At 38.0% G+C, this 24,967-nt stretch overlaps 1 protein-coding gene across 1 annotated transcript in view; it reads right to left on the reverse strand.

The window, feature by feature from the left end:
* Nucleotides 1-24,967, reverse strand: part of LOC111513354 (uncharacterized) — a 46,467-nt gene that overhangs the window by 4,470 nt on the left and 17,030 nt on the right. Inside the window, exons 2-7 of the mRNA XM_023169557.2 lie at nt 15,736-15,817; nt 7,149-7,215; nt 6,762-6,875; nt 2,821-2,911; nt 576-746; nt 383-512 (exon numbers count right to left, since the gene is read on the reverse strand). Of these exons, the coding sequence (XP_023025325.2) occupies nt 383-512; nt 576-746; nt 2,821-2,911; nt 6,762-6,875; nt 7,149-7,215; nt 15,736-15,817 (655 nt within the window). The remainder of the gene's footprint in view (nt 1-382; nt 513-575; nt 747-2,820; nt 2,912-6,761; nt 6,876-7,148; nt 7,216-15,735; nt 15,818-24,967) is intronic.

A 24,967-nucleotide genomic window follows, 5' to 3' on the forward strand; every position in this document is an offset into this window, starting at 1 on the left:
AAAGCACCTAGAGGACTAAAGAAGGTCAGATGTCAACCTTGCTGAAGTGCCCATCAGTAAGTTGAGGACCGCTCCGGAGAAGCGGTTGTGGATGGACGAGATGAGATGTTCTGCACACATTAACCGTGTGGAGAAGATTTCAAATCAGGGCACTCAACCCGGGAGGGGGCATGAGAGGGGAGAGATGGGGCGAGTCTAGTTGAAAGTGCGGGACGAAGTGATCTAATGGAGCGATGGACATTCGAGTATAAGTCTGAAGTATTAGTTGAAGTGGTTGTGTTGTATTGTCAGTGTAGCAGTGAAATAAAGGTGAGTTCAAATGCACAGTGTAGTAAATTATTGTCAAGCCCACGAGGTAATCGTAACAATGAAACAAACTCACCTAGAATGACCTCCGGTGCTCTGTAATGCCTGGTTGACACTATAGTGCTGTGATGTTCGTGATCGAAAGTAGCACTTCCGAAATCGATTAGTCGCACATCAGTTCTCTTCACCTTCCGTACATCTTTCCTCTGGAATGAAACGCATAATATATAAATATTTCCGTTTGTTGTACGAGCAACTACCCTTCATACCTTTTTACTGTTGTACACTAAGTCGTAATCCGAATCGACGAATAATATGTTTTCGGGTTTGAGGTCAGTGTGCGTCAATCTGTGGTCATGCAAAAATTTGACGGAGTAGCATAGTTGATATCCGATATGTCTAACTTGGTCCAGCGGGTACGGCTGATAGTTATTTTCTTTCTGCAAAATCAAAATTATTGCCCTGGTTTTCAACATCACCAACTTTTTCATTAGTATAGTTTATGAAACAGAATGCAAATAAGTCATGATGCGAAACAAATCAAACTTCTCAAAAAAATTATATTGTGTAAAGGTAAAACCCTAACCTATTGAGAATGCATTTATGTTCCCCCTTCAAGGTGTTGTTCAGACCTCGAGAATATCAAAATTAATTTTGTGTCTAATTTATCGCAGTAATGAATGAATTGAAACACTACCGTCGGCATATCAGTCAACATTTTTTCTGCACCTTTTTCTCAAAGTTCCAGAATGTTTAATGGATTTATCCGAATCAAATTTCTTCTCAGCTATTACGTTTGTAACGAATACTTTGATTGGTGCTATATATCGCACTTTAGAAGATAAGATCTTGTTTATCCTCAGCTCGTACAAGTTTTGACTCCCGAGGTTTGTCATTCAAAAGAGGCAGCAGATGCTTACGATACACACATTTTTTAACTTACACTAATGTGGCTGAAAAAGCTCGCCTATTTCCTTTGAGGTTTGATTTGCCGCTTCTGTAACTCCTAGACATTTGAATTACTACAGAAATGTGAACCATTTGAACTTTTTTTTAACACCGATAAAATTTCATAAACACACCTCGGTTACGTCAAATGTGAGTGGGCCTAGTCGGCCCCTCAACCGCAAGCCGCAAGGGTTTATTGTGGCTGACCCTTATTCAAACTGTACCAAATAAACCCAGCTTCTTAATGAAGCCGATTAATTTATTGAGTCAGTGATATTTCAGGTCAGATGGTAAGAGTGTGGCTCTGCCAAACTCTGATAACCTGATTCGATCCTCAGAAGGGCAGGTACAAAGTGTAAGCCATTTCCCAAACAGAGGAGACGCACACTGTCTTCCGACAGTCCAAGTCTTTGCATATGATGATTCAGACGACAGTGACCTGTGAGAAGGTCTGTTAGACATCGTAGTTCATCCATACTGTAGTCCAACAACTGTTTGGAATCAAGCTTTGAAGGGTGAATAAACGCCTTGGAGTGAGCCAATCCTCGAAGATTCTGCTGGAAGTACATAAATCTTCTTGCCATCAAGGTGTTCAATGTTTGTTTGGCGAAACCTAAAGCAATGCCAATGACAGGTTCTGGTCCGATGAGGCTGCTTGCAGCACCTTCCTTTGCAAGGGAGTCAGCAGCCTCATTGCCTTCCAGGGCAGTGTGGCCAGGAATCCAGACTAGAGACATTCTGTCTTCTTACTGAGAAGAGTCGTTTTTGGCAGTTTGCTACCAATTTAGACGTTGCTCGGTAGGAGCCAAGAGCTTCCAACGCCGCTTGACTGTCCGAGAATATTTTTATTGACTTGTGTATGAGGTTGGATTCTACCAATCTTCCCGCACACAATTCAATAGCATAGATTTCCGCTTGAAATGCATTCGCATAGGTCCCTAGGCTGTCCTTGGTCAGCGACTGAAAACACCTGCACCAGAATCTGAAGGTGTTTTTGATCCATCTGTGAACCAACAACTATCTGCTCTTAATAGACACAGACATATATTTCCTTCTACCGGAAGATCCAGTCCTCTCTACCCGGGAACAGTACTGTATAAGGCAGTACGTAGATGACAGTTGAAAGCATAATGGCCGAGGCTAGATGGACTGTATGCAGTCCATCTAGCCTCTCTCTCCAGAAAAATGTGGAGAGGAGGTAGATCTAGAAGGATCTCCATGGTCGCTGGCGGTGTGGTACTGATGGCACCACAGATGGTAAGACACGCCTGTCTCTGTAAGCCAGAGAGATTTGGCCGAGACATTTTCTGTAAAGCCTTCGGCCACCAGGCGACTGCTCCATCAGTAATTATTGGTCGGACAATCATCACATAAATCCAGAATGAGGTGGAGATTTGCATTATAAAAATACAATTGTTTTTTACTTATTTTCTTCTTCACTTTTAAGTTTTCTCTCCAAACTAGTACACCAGTGTAGGAAAGATCATAATGCCAAAAACACTTCAAAAAAGACGTGAGTAGATTATCCAATTTTCAAATTAGAGTATATGAAACCTTGTCACTTACCAAGAAATCAAAAACGCTCAGTCCCAGCATCTCGAAAGCTATACACATATGTCCGTGGTAGTCGAACCAGTCCAACATTTTCACGCATAAACTAAAAGTAAGTAGTTTAAAAAATATTTTCACCAAGATGTCAATAGTAGGTACATTGGGTTATTAGGAGAAAAAGTGATTGTAAAATTGAATGAAATTCTGTGAATTTCATTTCAATAACGTAAGTTCGTCGTTGTTCCACTAAAGAACTTATTATACAGTAGACTAGCGGCGCCCCGGCTCCGCACGGGTGCAATGCTGATACTAAATATACATATAAACGCGTGAGATCGCTGCTAATCATAAAGTGCTATAGGGCGGAGCACCATCAACATTTTTTTACAAATTATTGTAATCATTGATTAGCGGTTAATGAACAGCAAAAAAAATAACAAACAAAAACAAAAAATAAAAAAAAAATAGTTTTGTCGCTGTCTCCTTTTGTACAAAAGTTAATTTCATCGTCATGTGAAAGTTCCCTTCACAAAAAGTGTTTTCTAAAAAAAGGATTCAAAGTTCAATTGATACAGGTATGTTGCGGAAAAAATTAGTATCTAGCATCTGCTTTTTAGTGTATATTTGTTTATGCTCAGTACTCGAAAAAAAAGAGTTGAAAATAAGCACCCACGGAAAAATGTTATCACACAAATCGTTTGTTCTCAATGATAAAGTACTTTCATTAAGTGTTTACAATTTGAGTTAATCACCGTTTTATATGGAAGCAGTAATAAAAATAAACTATGAAATACTATTTCAGTGATTGTAATAACGAAATAACGGTAAAAATAGCACTTTTCCCATTAGATGTATACAGGGTGTTCCTTAAACACATGCTAATATTTAAGGAGGTAATTCTTAGACCCATTTTAAGGAAAAAACGTCCTATGGACGTATGTCCTAAACGCCTTAACTTTTGAGATACAGGGTGGCAAAGTTTTCAAAAATAATCAGTTTTTTAATAATAACTGAGATAATTTTGTAGACATCTTTGGCATATTTGGTACATATGTTCCATGCCTCAAGGCGCATTTTCTGATGTACAATTTTCTTAATTTTCTCTGCCAGTGGCGTACGTACGAGTTTTGAAATGTTTATTTTTGGCGAAAAAATACTACGCCACTGCTTTATCTTGAATTAAAAATTATTTTTGAAATCTCCATAAATTTTTGAGCACATTTCATTTGCTGGGTTTTCTTTGTCCGACGCATGGTTTTCGCTCAAAAAATTAAAAATCGCTTTACTTAAGGATAAATTCCTTAAAAATCTGATGCGGTATCGTGCATCGACTGAAAGCAAACTAAGAGATCAGATTTGTTGCAAAATAATTGAGGATCTAAAAGGTATTTGTTTATTGTCAGATGCACTGTTCTCAATTAAAATTACGTCATAACGCAGCACCGCTTAATAATTTTTGAAAACATAAATTTAGTTATCCTGGAATAAATGACGTGTAGCAGAATTTATTTACTGCACCTCTTGGAAATATGGAGTTTGTTGATATGTGATTTCTTTTAAAGATTAAAAGCAGAAAAAACAGCGTACCCACCATAGCAATAAAAAACGAATTCTCTGTATGTACAAACGTCAGTAGCTAATATTGATGTTGGTTTAAAGTAAGGTGTTGGTGTTAAAAACTGTCACAGCGCGTTTTGATTGATCTTGAAGTGTTTTTGAAGTTATTTTGGTAGTCCGCTGTTTTTCTGAATATCAGTAAATATGGTAAATTATACGAATGCGGAAATGGCGCAAATGCATTACGTATATGGCCTTGCCGATGGTAATGCAACAGAAGCCAGGCGCATTTATCAGGAAAGATATCCTAATCGTGCCTTACTAGATAGCCGAACCTTTTCAAATATTCATCGTCAACTTGGGGAAACTGATAGTTTCAAGAAAGGGACTCCGGAAGATAGACCTCGTGTAGTAAGAACTCCTGAAATTGAGGAAGCGGTGCTGCAAGAAATTGAGGAACATCCTGAGACGAGTACGAGGAAGATCGCTAGAACTCTGGATATTTGTCATCAAATTGTTTGGCGTATTTTGGTTGATTTTTTGTTATACCCATACCATATTTCAAGAGTGCAGGCATTACTCCCCAGAGATTTTCCACAGCGTGTGAACTACAAAGTATTGCACTAAATCCGCAGTTTGAGACACAAATTTTGTTCACAGACGAAGCAAATTTTTCTCGGAATGCCATTCAAAATTTCCATAACAATCATGTGTGGGCTGAAGAAAATCCCCATGCAATAACCGAAACCCATTTCCAACACCAATTTTCGGTTAATGTATGGGCAGGAATTATAGGTGATCATCTAATAGGCCCATTTTTTCTACCAGGACGCCTTGATGGTCGTTTTTATTTACACTTTCTCGAAGAATACTCACCTGGGTTATTGGAAGATGTGCCACTTGCGTTAAGGAATCGAATATGGTACATGCACGATGGCGCCCCTGCCCTGTCATGTCAGAAACCATTTAAAGACAGTTTATCCTAATCGTTGGATAGGTCGCGGAGGACCTCAGCAATGGCCAGCAGGATCCCCCGATCTCAACAGTTTAGATTTTTTTTATGGGGTCACCTTAAAACTCTTGTGTATAAAACTCCCGTTAATACTTTAGAAGATTTAAGAGAGCGAATAGTTGCCTCGTGTGAAACTATACGAAATACGCCGGGAATATGTGAACGGGTGCGTAATTCCATGCGTAGAAGGGCGGAAGCATGCATACTAAGTGCAGGTGGCCACTTCCAACAATTTTTATAATCAGTTTTGGTATTATTACTAATTAACAAATTTGTGCTTACTTTTGTAAGCACAAAATTTGTGCTTACGTTTAGACTTACTGTCACAAAATAAAATAAAACTCGTTTTTGTGAAAAATTTATTTTTTTGCAGATTATGTTTTCAAATATTATTAGGGAATTGGTAATGCATTATGAAGCAATTTTCAGATTCTCATTCATTTTAGAATTGATCTAATTTCTTAATTTGCTTTCTGTCGATTTTTATTTTTTTGAGTGAAAATCATGCGTTGGACAAACAAATACCAGGAGATCAAATTTTCTCAAAAATAAATGAGGATTTTAAAAATGATTTTATTTTGAAAAGAAAGCATTGGCGTAGTACTTTTTCCCCAAAAATATTCAATGCGAAACCCGTAGGGAAGCCACTGTTTGAAAAAATACAAATTTGTGTACATCAGAAAATGCGCCTTGAGGCATGGAACATATGTACCAAATATGCCAAAGATGTCTGTAAAATTATCTCAGTTATTATTAAAAAACTGATTATTTTTGAAAACTTTGCCACCCTGTATCTCAAAAGTTAAGGCGTTTAGGATATACGTCCATAGGGAGCTTTTTTCTTAAAATGGGTCTAAAAATTACCTCCTTAAATATTAGCATGTGTTTAAGGAACACCCTGTATTGTGATCCAATAGCGTATATTAACAAATCCAACAGAACACAACTTTCTGCTGCAATTTCCTAAATTTCCGGGAATTTGGTCACTGCAATATGATACCACAAGTGCAATGAAGAATGTTTGATGGAGAGTGGTAAAAGCACGAGAAGACAATAACAGGAAGACGATTGTGGACACTAACAATAGAAACGTCGTGATTGGATAGAACTGACTGATCCTGCATGAAAATTCTTATTAACACTGACTAATACAATTTACTGTTGAATGTTCACTATATTTTCCCATCTATTAGTTCGTTGGCTTGATTTTTTTCACTATTTTCTGTTTGTACATTGTCAACCACTGTTTCTTACTGTATGTTTGGGTTTAGCCACATCTAATCCAGTCAACTCCAACTCCTCTACTACTCCTCTACTGAGGAGGAGGAGGAGTTTTAGTACCGTGCATGTGATATGTGGGATTTTTTATGAAACAACTCAGACTTACTGTATACAATCGGGATCTTTGTCTGCTAATTTTTCCAAAACATTTATTTCTAGTTTTGCTGCTTCTCGATATTTCTCAACATTTTTTATTATTTTCAAGGCCATGTGATGGTTCCTGAAAGAAGAAATAGTAAAATCAATCAGTCATCATGGAAATTTATCTTCAACAAAAAGTTGATTTCATATCTTTGGTGAATTGTGTTATTTGAACATAAATATTTCGAAATAAAATTTTGTGATTATACTCGTACACTCAAGTCATTTGCTTTACAAAATATGAAAAATCTTGGATTTCCACAGATTTGAGCCTACCAAAAGTGGTACAACCGTGATAAAACACTTGAATAAAATAGAATTTACTAAAAGGTCAGAATAAATATATACTCACATCTCTAAATCTTTCACCTTGACAACTTTCCCGAAGGTTCCCTCTCCAAGGGTTGAGAGTATTTTATCTGGAACGGAATAAGGAAATCATTAATCACGAAAAGGAAAGTTTTCAATTCACAGATGCTGATAGATTTCATTCCTCTCATGAAAGTTTATCTTATTAAGAAGTCGAATAAAACAATCGTATCAAATAAAATTCTACGTTTTAAGGTAATTATATAACAACGTATCAACATGCTTTTAAAATAAAAAACTGAACTTTTTGAAGATATTTTTGATAAAATTCTATTTTAAGTATGTTTCGACACCCAATTAATCGGATTTTAAAAAAAATCTGTCACTTTTGTAACTTCAATTAGAACAAATGTGAAGAGTTTGTGTCATGAATATAGAATCCATCTATTGCTTCAAAACCTGTAAAAATTTTGTGGTATGCAGCTCAGTATGCAACTAATCTAGTGTAGTATTTTCCTGGCACGGCATGGTGTTTATGTGAAAGTAATCTAACACTATTTTGCGGGTTTGGAGGTCGTGTATTTCTGGAATTTTTCCTGACGTTTCGCTGGCGAGAGTGACTACTGCTGATAGTGGACCCCTTTTGTCTTTAGCCGACCTGAAGCTTTGTTAAATCTCTTTGGTGGGTTTGAAAACCGTTTTGATGTTGTGTTTTCCCAAGAGTTTTCCAATTCTGTCGAGTATTCGAGTCTTCTCACCGTTTTGAGCCGTAGAACTCTTCAGTTTCATAGCTTTGTTGACCTCGTGTACATTGTATCCATTCGATCTCAAGGTCACTTGAAGATGTTCCAGTCCACATTATCCTTTCTTCTGACTAGGATGGTGGCTTAACAGTGCGTGCAGGTACCTATCCGTGTGCGTGGGTTTTCGGTACACTTTGTGGGTTAGTCTAGCACCACATGAAATAATTGGGTATCACTGGCCAAAGTGGACTTCCCATCGCCACGCCATCTATTTGCTCATAGAAGTTTCCCTTCCATTGAAAGTAACTCCCCGTGAGACATGCTCTGAAGAGCCAACGATATCACTTGGAAACAAGTAGGCTAGCCTCGAGGTCAACAAAGCCATGGAACTGAAGAGTTCTACGGCTCATACCAAGGAGTTTGCTCAGATGGTTACACGCGTGTATCTACCTTATATCCCTAGGATCACAGACAGAATTGAAAAACTTTTAGGAAAACACAACACCAAAACGATTTTCAAACCAACCAAGAAGATTCAACGAAGCCTCAGGGCGGCTGAAGACAAAAGGGATCCACTATCAGCAGCAGAGGTTTATTGCATACCATGCACTTGTGGGAAGGTACACGTCGGAACCACCAAAAGATCCATGGAAACAAGACTGAAGGATCATGAAAGAAACTGCAGACTAGGCCAAACAGCTGACGTTGCGTGTTCTTCCAAGCCAGCTGTGGCAGAACACGCACTAGGTGAAGGAAACGACAGGATTCTCGGAACTCACTGCCCTCGACCAGGGATACCATAGCCGACTAGTACGGGAGGCAATAGAAATCCTCAAACACACGGATGATTTCAACAGAAGAGAAGAAGCCATTCTAAGAAGTTCAAGAATAGCAACCAGCATGACTGCAGATAGGAAAGGGTCAAAGAACGTTATTGACAATTTACCAAATCCAGGTACAGGTATTATCACACCAGACTACATGAATCAATATAAACACGCTATACGTAATTTACCTAAGCCAGATGCAGGTAGTAGCACACCAAACGTGAGGAGTCAACATAAAATCGCGTTACGCAGCTGTAATATCCAGTCATCAGAAATATTTACTCAGCATGTATGAACCTCTGAGGAGGCTAGCCATTCGCGTAAGCGAAACGTCAGGAAGAATTTCCAAAAATCCGTTTTCAAACGCGAAAAGTAGTGACACCGAAAAACTTCGACCGAGAAAGCCTTAACCATTTCATTTAATGTAGTTGGAAAAAAATGCCAAAGGATCCTTGAAGCATATGAAATTTTAACATTATTGAGAAGTTTGAAAAACCGGTGAATAGTTTGGACTGTGCCACCTACTTTTGTCTTCAAAGATAGTTGAAAATTTTGCAATACAACTGCGATAGTTTTGTTTGATTCAGTTCAATTTTGATTTTGTTACCTGCTTCTACTGAAGACTGATTCTTTTGTATGGGTACTATAGTTTACACCTGCAGAAGTTTCCTAGGTAAAGATGTTTCTGAGTGATTTTCTTGAAGAAACCTGAACATTTTCCACAAGTTCCGAAAATATTTTGGAAAAATGGGAGATTTCACACCTCTAGAATAACGTTTTTTGTATTTTCTGAAGAAATTAATGTTACTATCATTTTTATATACTCCATCAAGTGCATATATTAGATTTGGATGGCAATTTTCCATTTTTGTGTGACCTTCCTCAATATATTAATGTTACTTCAGGCATCCTGATCTTGTTCATTCAATAATTAAATCCAGTCAATTATTTAATGTGACATTAGAATCTTTTCTAACATGCAAAATTGGTTTGTTTATTTACCTGGAGAACAACAACTTTTCTTTTCGAAGAGTCCCACATTTTTTGTATGAGGATGGGCCAGTAGAAAGCCAAAACCTTCCTTTCCCAAAAATTAATCTCACTTAAAAATATAATCCTTTCAATTCAACAACCAATCTGTTTCAAAAAAATATATTTTATAACTAATGGTCAAGGTAGAGACTGTAATAGTGTTTTTTATTCTCAGCAATATCTTTAATCGTGATCCATCTTATTGATTACACGATCTATCAGATAGTATTTGTAGCAACAGATGGCTTTGGAAAATTAAGAGGAAGTTTGATCATCCTCTTGAAGATGATCACTTGGTGATCGAAACACGTGTCGAGGTGTTAAATAACGGTTTGGTGTTGGGAAAAACTCCAGTAATATTCATTACTACAACAAAGGTTCCAAACAGTGTATCACAAATATGGAAATGGTTTCACTTCATATGTATTTCCGAGGTGGAATATTTCTCTAACCCAAATTGAAAGGAATATGTTCTTCGGAGAGACAAGTTTTTTGGGAAAGCATTTTGGCTTTTAACATCTTTATTTGTACACAAAAAAATCCCACAATTTTTTATAACGATGGAGAAGTGAAAGAAAAAAGGTTTCATACCAACGTTTCTTTTACCATTTACTACATCCCCAGGGTCCTGTATAGAAAAGTTTTGAAAATATATCGTGTTAAACATGGGCCAACCAAAATTCATATTTTTCCCGACCTGGCCGGGAGTTGGAATTGTAACGAAATCGTCTCACCATTATCATAAATACATTCAACAAAAATTCGAGTTTCTGTCAGATTATAATAAATGTAAACATGTTATAAAACACTACATTAAAAATGGGCAATCAAAATTTGCTATTGGATTGCTTCTCTATGAAATTTGTTTTGAGTGGTCCAGAAAAAAGTTTAAATGACAAATATTATCCATAGAGAAACAATCCCTATCAGTAGAAAAACAATTGCTCAATTTCCATAATCCGTTCGATATTAGCGATGAAATGTTTCAGGTCTTCACTATGGTTTTCACTCCTTAATTGTTAAGTTAGCACGATAGACAAACAATAATGTTATTTTCTCAGTTATCATTATAAAATATGCTCTATAGTGTGTTATGGGGAAGCTTCAAAGGGGGAATAAGTAATTATGACATGGGGTAACATATATTTTCTCCCTTAGAGTGAAGAGCCACAATAAACTCTAGCGGGTTGCAGTGAAGCGTCGAATAATTACACTCACTTTGAATCCTAAAGTTCAAGTTCAGATTCAACTCAGTATGAATTTTTGAAACTACCTGATAACACTTCTCTCACGGCAAAAAAAGTACCGACTGTTCTCTTAGATCTCTGGAAAAAGTGTTTTCATTTATTTATTCATTTTACGCTCAAGGTAGAAAATTTTTCGAATGAAAAATAAAGGAGTTTCGCAACTCGAATTAATATTTTGAAAAATTCCCAGTAAGTGCTTAAACACCATTTTTGTGCCACAAAAAATCAGGACCAATATTATATTCATACCTAACTAGTTTTGACGCCAGATACCTTTACACGAAATTAAAATGAAGGTTTTTTCAAGCACTTCAAAAAAGTAGCCCGAATTTTGTTTTCTTTAGTCATTACTTCAAAAAAGGTTATAGAGAAAAGCATTGTTTTTTGGGCAATTCTAGCTATTCCTCTCTTTGTATTGGGTTTACAGACACCATGAACTTGCCTTTTTTTGTTTTTGATAAGGTACACATTCACACCCAAAAAGGGGTGGCCTCCGCCCTCAAGGTAAAGGCAACCCGGTATAGGGTCAACTTTGAAGAAGAGGGGAAGTAGAACGTAAATGCAAATTTTAAACATCGCTACTGTTTCGTAGCAGTTTATATGGATATAAGGTCCTTGAATGGGCTTACTTTTGGCATTTGAATTCAAGACTGATGATCCATCGCAGTGCGATACGGCCAAATTTTGTTCCCTCAGGAGAGTCGGTGTTCATTAACGAACAAATAGAAACCAATAGGACTTTATGCTTGCCTCTAGTAATTACACTTGCGATTTGTCTAGGAATCTCGTGGACATATGATTGATTATTGTTTCATAATAAACGTATTGCTCTGATTAACGATTTCCATGACTTCTGTAATTTGAACTTCACAAAAAAATGTGTCCTGCTTTCATAATTGAAATAAATTTTTCAGCAGAAAAGTACCCACTACATACAGGATTTTCCATCAAAAATGCTTTTCACTCAAAAATTCAATCGTTTTATTTTTGTTTCTTGAATCTTAATGAGCGTGTATACAAGTTAATACTTTTTATTTTATAACTCCTTGCCTGAAATTTTGAATACACTTTCATATTGATATAACCCTTTGTTGTAGTTTACTGCAAAATTGGAAGGAAAAACCACCCCTACCAAGACTATGGAATACTGGAAAGAGCAACGGTTTGCTGCTTTTTGACATAATGAAAAAAGATGCGGCAATAGTCTAACTTGCTACCATACGCAAACTATATGGGTTGTGTTGTGTGGTTGTGTGCCGATATCCACGTTTTATCGATATTGAATTTCTTGAGATTAAAATCATGTTAATGTTTGTGGAATTAGAAAGCATTCTTGACATTGCTTTCGACCTAACGCAAGGTCTAGTTCAAAACTGGACTTTACAGGAAGGCTGCAGAAATCAACAAACATTAAAATTATTTCAACAGTAAGAAATAAATATCAATGAAATATCGGTACTGGCACTTAGAACTCACAGATTCGGCTAAAAATTCAAGAAGAATGGCAGGTAGAACTGAAGTTTCTGGCGTAGAATAAATCCAAAAACAAGCATTGTTCCCAAACACCAGATTTGCAACACTTTTGACGAGCGTCTAACCAACAAAGTTGACGCCAAGATATGAAGTAAACTGTCTACCAACTAGTTCCTAATGACGCCAACTTAGTAGGTGAAACGTACGTCTAGAGAAGTATTGCAGTTCTGCAGTTTGGGAACTGTGCTCGTTTCTGAATTCAAAAAGAATCGGAATGAACAGGTACAATTCAGTCCCATAAAGCAAGGCTCACACTATGACAGGACGGAAACATGACGAGACGTGGCCAGTCCTTTGCCACTTTCACACACTATGGTAGGGCGGAATGCCGCGTCCTGCTCCCCCACCTTCTTCTTTTCCATCCTGCTCGGTTCTTCTTCTTATTTCCCCTTCCGTATTTAATACCTCGATGCTAGTATTTCTAAGATGACTTCCCTGTCGGATTCTGACACCTCATCCGGTGAGGATGATATTGTAATTGCAAATTTTACATCTTAATACAATTAATTGGACAAATCAATCAATACAGGGTATTATCGGATAACACGTATCAATTTTTCCTCGAAATTCTCCACCTCATCCTCTTTTTATAGCGACAATCCAGGCAGCTGAAGGCAAGACGCGTGAATATCTCGTGGTGTCTTCGTGGAGCATTAAAATCCAAGGTAAATCATGCGTCGTGAGGAGGAATGGAGCAGGGGTGGGACAGGCACAGGAAGGGGAGACGGCACGGCATCTTGCTTTCCTTCTTGCTCGGTTTCTCTCCTTATTTCCTCTCCGGCATTCAATAGTATTGTTTACGATGACTTCCTTGTCGGATTCTGACACCTCATCCTCTTTTCATAGCGACAATCTTGATAGCTGAAGGAAAGACGCGTGAATATCTCGTGGTGTCTTCGTAGAGCATTGAAATCCAAGGCCAAGCATGCGTCGTGAGGAGGAATGGAGTAGGGGTGGGAGGACGGCCTGGGACCTGGGCATGGTATGTGCCTGGCCTATCCTGGCATGTGCCCGACTGTTGACTGCCTTAATGCGCGCCTCCTATATCATGTTCCCGTCCCTGCATGTTCCCTTCCTGTGCCGTCTTGTTGCAATGTACGCCTTGCATAAATGGGAACACTTTATGCAAAGTGCACACTGCAACATGACGGGAACATGACGGGACGGGAACGTGAAGCTTCTTTTCTCTTTCCATAGTTGTTTCTTGTGCAGGGGGGAAGCACACTGAGGCAGGCAACGGACTGGCATATGCCAGAAAGGACCAGGCACATGCCGTGCCGTCTCCACTTCCTGTGCCTGTCCCAGGCTGTCGTCCCACCCGTGCTCCTTTCCTTCTCACGGCGCATGCTTGACTTTGGATTTTAATGCCTAAAGTTATCTGGATTTTCGCTATAAAAAGAGGATGAGGTGTCAGAACCCGACAGGAAAGCCATCGTAAACAATACTAAAGGGTTTTTTCAATAAGGGCAGGTAGATGTTGAAATGGAATAAAACAAGCTGTGTGTGAGGTATTAACAGAATTATTTTTTCATTTGAAAGGCGCATGTGTGCCATTAAGTGCGGAATGTGACATCATTGAAATGCCCGCCTCGGCTTCTTACGGTGGCACGGATCCGAGTAGTCCAATTTTCAATGACTCTTCCGCATAGATCCGGCTGAATTTGAACGATGGCCTGTGTTATTTTCACCTTTAGGGCATCGGTCGATTGTGGTTTATTTGCATAGACCTGCGACTTCACGAAACCCCACAGGAAAAAGTCTAGCGGGGTCAAATCGCATGACCTTGGTGGCCAATTCACATCACCCCTGCGAGAGATAACCTTACCCTCAAATCGTTCATGCAAAATGTCAATCGTGGCGTTTGCTGTGTGATACGTAGCGCCGTCCTGCTGGAACCACATGTCGTCTAGGTCCATATGGTTCAATTTGGGCCATAAGAAATTAGTTATCATCGTTCTGTAGCGCTCGCTGTTGACGGTGACCGCCTCACTAACGTCGTTTTCAAAAAAGTACGGACCAATTACGCCGCCGGCCCAAAATCCACACCAAATGGTAACTTTTTGAGGATGCATCATCACCTGGTGAACCTCACGTGGGTTGGTGTTAGTCCATATACGGCAATTTTGTTAACACTGCCATTCATCCAAAAGTGCGCCTCGTCACTAAAGATGATTTTTCGACCAAAATTGGGGTCCTCTTCCAAACGATTCGAAGCCCAGTCAGCGAACAAACGGCTTTGTCTATGGTCATGAACTTTGAGCTCCTGGGTCAGTTGGATCTTGTATGGGTGTAGGCCCAAGTCCCGACACAAAATTCGCCAAGTTGAAGTCTGCGAAAGGCCGAGTTCTTGTGCACGGCGAGGAATAGACTGCATCGGGTTTTGCTGTACACTTTCACGGACCGCGGCGATGTTCTCGGCCGATCTTGCGTTCCTTGAACGTACGGGTGATGGCTGTTGGATTGTTTACTGAACCAGTCGTCTCAAATTTGGCCACCAAACGTTGAAGACTCGACTGTGAAGGGCCACCACGTCTACCGTAAAATGGGCGCAATGCGCGCAACGTTTGCGTTAACGAACACTCATTTTGATAATAAAGTTTTATCATTTGAACGTGCTGTTCAATCGTGTAACTTGCCATGATGATTTGACATAAACAACTGAATAATAAACAAAAGATTTGACAGATGTCATCTGTCCCAGGTCGTTGTCCCACCGATGCTCCATTTTTCCTCACGGCGTATGCTTGACCTTGGATTTTAATGCTCCACGAAGACACCACGAGATATTCATGCGTCTTGCCTAAAGTTATCTGGATTGTCGCTATAAAAAAAGGATGAGGTGTCAGAACCCGACAGGAAAGTCATCGTAAACAATACTAGTATCGGGCTTTTGAATGCGGGAGGGGAAATAAGGAAAGAAACCAAGCAGGAAGGACAGGAACATGCGGCATCATGCCATGCTGTAGTGTGCGAAGGAGGCAAAGGATAGGCCACCTTCCGTTATGTTCCTGCAGTGGGTGCCTTGCTTTAGCAGGACCACAGTCAGTTAGTCTGTAGCTGTTGAAAGTTAAGCACCACCAACCTACAGGTTACGGCTAATAGACCTGAAAATAGCAAATAATCTCTTAAATGACGGCTTCGAAAGCCTACACACCATAATTAATGAGACCATTCATTTACATCACTATTATCGAACAGAATCGCAATTGAGCAAGAACCACATGAGTATAATTATTGTATTCACGAACATTTTTCTTGTATAACGTCTCCCGATCTATACACCAGATGTCCTTCGTCGTCGTCTTCCACCGATGGCGTACGTGGAATCTGCTATAGGTTACGGGTCCCAGGAAAACGCAGAGGGATTATTCCGCAAGAGCAGCATCATATCAGGAATAATCATATCGAGCAGCGGGACACGGGAATATCGAACAGCACAGACGCAGATATGGTGGTCCAGAAATATCAATCAGCACGGTACCCGAAAAAGTGGCCCGAAAAGCACAGACGAAAGGGCAAAAGTAAGATCGGTGCAAACACTGTCATTTGAAAAACTTACGATATCAGAGTGTTTCCCATTTCAGTTGGATCTTCTACAGAATAGCATATGCTGATTATTACTGGTGAAGTAACCAGGAATAGAAAAAATTATACATGATTTCCTATATTTGAAATATCTGATATTTAAGTGATTGCGAAATATCTGAGGTGTTTCCTAACGAATATAAATGTAACATTACAACACTGAAGTGATCTATCGGTGTTTTAATTTAATTGAATCTTTTTCTTCTGGAAAACTGATATAATATATAAAGAAATATCGTACATTGAAAAACATTCTGGGTGAATGAAATTTCTTGTTCATTAATAAACGGTTTACCATTCAATTTTTATAGTACGATATGTCTTCAATCTCAAAATAGGCCTCAGTTTCGACGATTACTTCTACCTCGGCGGTAAATTTCTTTCCGGCGAGGTCTGAGAACAGGACAAAGTCGCTGGGGACCACATCTGGAACATACTGTGGATGCGGTGGCAATTCGCATGTTTTTGTGTTCTCATGGTGGAACAGCTTCAAACATTGCTCAGTATCATCAATTTCTTTTTGCTTTTGGTAGATTGTCACTTCCTGCGGCACCCACTTTGAACAGAGCTTTCGTATACCCAAATATTCATGCACAAAATATTCAACACGTTCCTTTGATATCTTTGGAGCCTCAGGTATTTCGTTCAACGTCACTTTGCGGTCATCCAAAATTATTTTTTTTACTTTTTTGATGTTTTCGTCGGTAACAACCTCTTTGGGGCGTCCACTGCGTAATTTCACCCCGTTTAAACTCAGCATATCACTTCTCAACGATTGATTTTCCTGATGCAAAGTAAGAATAATATTTATCAGGGCATCTTAACAACACTGTGTATTAATTATTCAATGACTTCTCTATGGACAATTTCGATATGGTTAGGCAACAACTCGAAATCAAATAGATCTTCAAAATCAATAGATCTCTGTGACGTATTCTGGAAAAAAAACATATCATCGAATAAAATCTGATTTGAATCATTTACGAATGGCCGACATATGGATTTCAAAGCCACTGACTATTTTTGGACGTTTATTATTAGATAATTTGGTAACACGAGTTGACTCATGCCATGCTCGATGAAAAACAGTAGGTGAAAGTTCGAAAATAAACGTGTAGTTCGAGGTAACTGTATGAATTACAATTAAATTGAGGTAGTGAACTTCTAAGTTGAAAGCTACAAAACAACAATGTTTTTAAAAATTGTTTCAATCGTTTTGTTGAATGTTTTGACTGATTAAAATCAATGATTTTCAGTTGTTGATTACTGAAATACAGATTCCATGAAATCACTAGTGATCATTAACAACAACTCACTTTTTCTCCATATTATGATTAACGTGAACCATTCAGTAATAACGGAGATATTATAATGCAGAGTTGTCAGACAATTTTTTGTAACGAAATGAGGAACTCTTTTCTCAGCATCAAAACCATGTCAACTTCACTGTATATCTTGGAACCTCTTCTAGGGAGGACTTACAGATATAGATATCAACAGAAGTGGAAGAGGAACGTAATTGGCCACCTATTTGTGCCAAGTGATCTTGGAATATTGAAAACAAAGTAACAAATTGAAATAAATCGATGTGTTCTTCGCGATGGTTTGAGGCCAATATTACAATTTCTCATGACGGTGCCATGGCCCCATTTTGAACTGCTACAATTCGTTCCAAAAGTAGTGTCGTATATGTGTTTCTTCTCCCATTACAACCGTACATACGAGTAATTTTTTTCTGACTTCAAAGTCAGTTCAAAATTCCGGAATAACTATAATGATTTGAATACTATTTACTATACCAAGAGCATATTCAGTTCAATTTATAACGGGTGATTTTTTAAGAGGTATAGGATTTGATTTTCAAAACAACACAATTTTTAATTGATGAAATCTTTATCGAAATTGATAGAACGATTAATATAATTTAATGTTTGAAGATGATTTCATGCAAATGTTGTCCGCGGCTCCGCTTTAGATGGCCCATGCGCAAGGTCCAATTTCGGCACGCTCTCTCTAACATATCGACCGGCATTTCACGTATAAATGTTTCAATATTGGCTTCTAGAGCGTCAGTCGTTGCTGATATATCCCTGTAGACATGAGCCTTACATTGAGGCCATTAGAAATAATACAAAGGCGTTAAATGACACGATCTAGGCGGTCAATTGACGGGCCCCAAATGTGAGATAAACTGTTCACCGAAGGCGGCTCTTAATTGCGCCATTGTTTCGCGTGCTGTGTGGCATGTGGCACCGTCTTGTTGAAACCACATGTTAGGCATGTCCAATTCTTCCATTTTCGACAACAAAAAGTCAATCATCACACGGTAGCGCTCGCCATTCACAGTAACGTTCCGGCCATTGTCGTCTTTGAAGAAGTACGGCCCGATGACGCCACCGACCCATAATCCACACCAAACAGTGACTTTTTCGGGATGCATTGGTAGCTCTTGCATTGATTGTGGCTGATCTTCACTCCAGATGCGATAATTTTGCTTGTTAACGTATCCATTCAACCAGAAACGAGCCTCGTCGCTGAACACAATTTTTCGATAAAAATGTGGATCTTCCTCCAACTTTGCCAGCGCCCATTCACCAAATGTTAGACGTTGTTGGAGGTTGTGTGGCTTCAATTCTTGCACCAGCTGTAACTTATAAGGTTTAACACCAAAATCCTTTCGCAAAATTCTCCACGTAGTGGAGTAACAGAGGCCCAATTGCTGCGAACGGCGGCAAATCGACATTTCACGGTCATCACGAACACTGGCGGATACAGCCGCAATATTTTCTTCGGTCCTCATTCTTCGTATGCGTGTTTGTGGTTTAATGTCCAATAATGTAAACTGGGTTCAAAATTCAGTCACAAGCTTCCGAATAGCTTCCTCAGTAGGCCAACGAAACTGCCCATAAATTGGAAGAAGTGCACGATGCACTTTGTTCACCAAGCATGAATTCTGATAATGAAATTCAATAATTTGCAAGCGTTGTTTATTCGTAAGTCGATTCATGGTTAAATTATAGACCAAACTAAACAAGTTTGACAATGATACAAGATACGATTCACGCGTGATCTGTCGAAAACAGTGTTGTCAAATAGATACCAGCAAAAAAATCACTCATTATTAATCGTTTCGACTTCCATATATTTCTTGAACTTTTACGTCAGGTATCATGTAACTTTAATATTTTCATCGGAAAAATCATTGAAAATGATCGTTTGCAGCTAAAAGACTATCTTCAGTCATCGTAATTCCTATTGGTATTACTTTGCAAGGGTTTAGGTAAGAATCAGTCCATCTAGTTCTTGCTTTTCAGGGTCTAGTATTGGTCTGCTGCGAGTTTTCATCCTTGTCTCGTCATTACAAAGTTTCTATGCATCATCTACATTTTGTCAAATATAGAAAGCGATTTTGACAAGTTGTACATATCTTTGTGAAGGAGTTATTTTTTTAGTGCGGACCAGATCTGGAGAATACGGTGGATGCGAAAGCAATTCGAAGTCCAATGCGTGCAATTTTGCCATCGATTTCATTGATTTGTGACAGGGTGCAGAAGTTGCTTTACTCAAAATGTTCTATCCCACAAACTAATACTCCGGCGGCTGTGAAATTTGTATATATGTCTTTTGAAAGTTAGGTTGACTAAAAATCATAAGGATTCAAAACCAGCAGCGCCATCTGTGTGTTAGCCTACGAACTGTTCAGTTCAATCTAATATATAAAAAAAGTACTTTATTTTTCAATGAATTTATTTTTTTAAACTTTTTCTGTTGTTTGACTTGAAGCCATTCTAGGTGAATGGCTTCAAGTTTATGGCTCCAATATTATGCACACATAATGGAAAATAGTTTATGATTTGGATTGAAGGTGCTTACAGTGGAAAATCTGAAAAGTAAAAAAAATGTTCACCTGTAACGTCTATCTTTAGGTACCATGATAACTCATCAACATATCTGCTATACTGTAGAAGAACCAACTTTGGGAAACATCTTAATTTTCGAAAGCCGTAAGTACTTAAGGAAAGGCTTTGTTGTTTAGCAAAAATAATTTACGATCAATATGTGATTGCTGTTCAAACATAATGTAACTTTAGGTTATTTCTGTCCTCTGTGTTATTATTGAGTTTTCGTGAGTTTATTCAAAATTGAAACTAAACTACATTAGGTTTACGTAAAGCTTCATTCCAAGAGATCTTTTCAAGCGCTTTCATATTGTTCAGTACCAGATAAATAAACAAGTTATATTTATGTAATTCCCAGAACACATGGGTTCAACAAAAAATACGTTACCAATTCCATTCTCCATCAAAGTAAAGAAGAGTATTCACAATTTTTCATGTCTATAGATCATGTAAATATCTTCATTGTAAGAACATACCAAAATTATTACCTTTATTAATCATTATTTATAACGTTTTTGATAAAATGATAATGATAACTTGGAAGAGTTAGATGAAATGTATGTTGAAGAATCGGCTCGTAGAAGAGAAAACAGGAATATATTCTTTTTTTTTTGTGGATAGAAAGTTTTTGGCTTTCTACTACTCCATGTTGATACAAACAAATGTGGGAATCTTCCAAAGAAAAGAAAGAAGCAATCAATTTCAAAAGACGTAGCTCTTATACATAGATATATGGATCATGCAAAGAAGTAACTTTCAGAAACAACCTAGAAGAAAAAACCCTCCTGAAACAACTACTTTCATATAAACAATGAATTACACGAAAGAATTTTTTTTCGAAACGAATACTTCATATGAACATTGAATTATACAAAAAACACTTTTCTCTAATCAGTTTGTATTCCAAACATTCATTATGGAATTGAAACAGATATCATTCACAGAATTCCCACACAATATACTAAATGAAAGGTAAAAATTTCACTTACATTGTCATCCTCACTGTAGACATCAATGTTTCGCCTTATATATAAATTACGATTTTATGTCACGCAATGAATTCGATCCACTCATGTCATATACGACATCGTAATGACATTCATTCGCTTATTTGATTAAATTCCAGCCAAAGGAATCTTTTAGGAGTGGTATATAATATATTGTGTAGCAATCCTGTGAATAATATCTGATTCAATTCCATAACGAATGCTTGGAATACAAACTGAATACGAAAAAGTTTTTTTCTATAATGCATATGTTCATGTGGAAGTAGTTGTTTCAAAGGTACTCTTTTTTCGTGTAATTCAATCTTTATATGGAAGTACCTAATTGTTTCAAAAAGGCTGTTTTTCACTAATATACAGAGTACCGAGTAACAACATCAAAGTTAGGGTTTTGCGGCTCCTACCGAGCAACTTCTGAATTGGTAGCAAATTGCCAAAAACGACTCTCCTCAATAGAAAGACTTAACAGATTGTCTCTGGTCTGGATTCCTGGCCATACTGGCCTGGAAGGCAATGAAGCTGCTGACTCTCTTGCAAAGGAGGGTGCTGCAAGTAGCTTCATCGGACCAGAACCTGTCATTGGCATTGCTTTAGGTTTCGCTAAACAAACATGGAACCCCTGGATGGCAAGAAGTTTTGAAGACTTCTGGCAAAATCTTCCAGGAATCGCTCTCTCCAAGGCGTTTATTCACCCTTGATAGCTGACTACAGTATGGATGAATTACGATATCTAACAGACCTTCTCATAGGTCACTGTCGTCTGAATCATCATATGCAGAGACTCGGACTGTCGGAAGACAGTGTTTGTCGCCTCTGTTTGGAAAATTATGAAACAGCAGAGCATATACTTTGTGCCTGCCCCGCTGCGGACCAAATCAGGTTTTCAGAGTTTGGTAGAACCACACTTCTTCCCTCTGGCCTGAAAGATCACTCACCATATAAACTTATCGGCTTCGTTAAGAAGCTGGGTTTATTTGGTCGAGTGTGAATAGGTGTGAGCCACAATAAACCCTTGCGGGTTGTGGTGGAGGGACGAATAGGCCCACGTACTTTTGAGCTAACCTAACCTAAGTTTTTTTGAACGAAATGGCATTAATTGCTTTTCCTAATCGGATTTTATTAAAAAGTACTCTCAAAAATACAAGATTGTATGAGTACCTATATGAAGATATAGGTTAGGTTGATAAATTCTTAAGCAACCTAGGGGCCACCATGCCTGTTCACAGAGCCGTCAACCATGTAAATCAGTTCACCTTCAACTTAATAAACTCTCGCGAAAAAATATCAGGATATCGCTGGAAATTTATTAAATGGGTTTCAAATCTTCCGGTTGTCGGTAACACTACCCATTATAATTGTTTTCTCAAAGGTAACTTCGATTTTACAAATTATCGTTCGATTTGGGAACTTTGTGTATCAAGTTTTCCTTATAAATATTCAACCGTTTAAACATTGAAAATAATGGCTGAGTTTCATTAGAAAATGTTTGGAAATAGTTGACACTAATGAGGTATAACTAACAATATAGCAACATCTGTCTGTTGAAATCTGTTTTACGTTAACCACGTGTCGCTCCCTACGAACGACAACCCTCAAAAGTAGAAACTTGTGCGAGCTAAAGATTAATAAGGTTTCATCTTCTAACGTGCAATTCTTAGCACAGGTTGATCGACAGGCACTGAAAATTGATCGTCCGGCCTTGCGGTTCGAACCACCGCTTCACACAGCGGTTGATTGAGTCAACCCAACTGGTTACCGTCCCGCAACATGTACAGGTTTTCTAAAAAATTCACAAAACCATTTTGGAAATAAATAAAATATTTTTCCTCGAAAAGGTTTTCAAGTTAATTAATCGCCACGAACGTTTTCTGTTTGTTTATAGTTCCACAATGTAGTGTATGAACTACCCACTCAAGTCTGGTCCGAGGCCAACTCTTAAACATTTTGAGACGTAGCATATTTTCGGATATAATTTTGAAATTTAGAACAAGAAATTGAAAATAGTTTATCAGCTTCTTTCATATGATTTTAATTTTCATCATTTATATACGAGGTGTGTTCAAAAATTGAAGTTAATGTTCAAATTTCGCGGGCTAAGTACATTCGATTAGCGATTTTTCAACTTTTTTATGTTGGTACACGCATCCCAAACATATGTTCACAATTTCAGCTCTTTAGCATGTTTAGTTTGTTTATGAGAGGCCTAAAAATTAGAAGTGTTTTGCGTGTTCTGCCATTTTTTTTACTTGCAACAACCTTATGGTTTTCAGCAGCGGAAAAGATATTTACAAGCATTAACTACAATAATTACAACATTATATTTTGTTGGGCAAGTTCAGAGCACTTAAGTAATCCATAATCTTGCTAGCATTAAAATAGTCCAAAGTTTCCTGCGTTTCCTTCAGTTTTTGCACATTTCCCTTTCTAATTGAAACACTGGACTCTGTACTATGATATGATGTACTGTCAGTGCAACTCCACAGATGTGGCTCTATGCTAGATATATCACTGCTATCGAAAAAAATGGATCAAAAAAATTCTTCAAATTTGGTGTGAAAAAACGGGATTTAGTGCTCAAAAATACTTGAGAGTGGCATACGTTGATTGTACTCTGAATCAGACCTCCTACTCGTACTTATCTAATTTTCTTCTATGACATCTCATTCTTAAGCATCTGCTTTGAATTGCAATGAATATTTCACTAAAACAATAGTTCTGTGTTTCTTATTTTTTGTTCCATAACTACGACAAGGCCATTGAAGACTTACTATTATTATTTCTAGCATGTCTAGCATGTCTAGCATTTCTAGCTTAAATTTCAGTATTCTAGGCAATGTCATATATATACTCAAGTGGTAAATCTATTTTAGATTCGTTTGGGTATGTGGAACTCAGGTCCATTTATCCAAATCATTCGTCTACTTTCTACTTGTTAGTGTAACGTGTTTGTGTTGACAGAAATGTTATAATGTATCACCAAGTTTGAAAAAATGAGGAGTGACTGTTTATTAGAGCCAACAATCTAAAAATGAACCGCTTCACCGGCAGAAAAAGTGCCAACTTCTAATTGTGAGTAAAACATAGACTTTCAAAAATACCGACTGACCTTACTGATTCACCTGTTAATAACCTGTCATAAGAAATAACAGAACGTTAGAAGGGTATCAAAGGACAACAAAGTATACGTTCGCTGGAATTAATTCGAAGCAAGTAAGTGTTGCCAAGGATCGGATTATTTTCTTCACGGACACTAACTAGAATAGAAAATTCAACTAGAGTTCACTCGAATGATAGGCACCTATACTTAACAGATCCACAGAAAGTCATAACGATGATATTGATTGAGTTTGAAATGCATATGAAGTACTTCGACAAACCAGTGCCACCACTCAGTGGACAACATAGCCAACAATATTGAGAAAAAAAGAACGCCATTGACTTGCTTGTAGTTTCTCTAAAAATACAACTTTTTGTTTTCGTAAAAAAAAACACTTCTGAAAACTATCCATGGACAACATAAAATAAAAACCAAAAGTGAATAATAATAATTGTCTGACACATTGAAAAATACCTGGAGTATTCCTTATGACATTTCAATTGTCAATTATTCGATTCCTCAAGCCATTCACATCTAGTACAGTAGTTTTATAAACAGAGCCTTCAGATGACCCCACAAATATAAATCTAGGGGATTCATATCAGGACTGCGAGCTGGCCAAGTTTGAGGTCCTGGACGTCCAATCCAGCGATTGGGGTAGGTTATGTCGAGCAAAAACACTAAAACGAATTGGCGCTTTGTCGTGCATAAACTACATGTTGCCTCTTACAAGTACCGGTACTTTTAACAAAATGGATAAATGATCTCGCAAAAAGTCCGTGTAGGATTCACCTGTTGATCTTGGTGGTAGAAAAACTGGGCCAATTAGGTAGTCACCAATCATTCCTACCCAAACAATCAACGAAAATTGTTGCTGAAAATTACTTTCTCTAAT

This window comes from Leptinotarsa decemlineata, unplaced genomic scaffold (genome assembly GCF_025532065.1).
Source record: "Leptinotarsa decemlineata unplaced genomic scaffold, Ldec_3_MD MMD2_tig00000882_RagTag_RagTag, whole genome shotgun sequence".
Taxonomy (NCBI): Eukaryota; Metazoa; Arthropoda; class Insecta; order Coleoptera; family Chrysomelidae; genus Leptinotarsa; species Leptinotarsa decemlineata.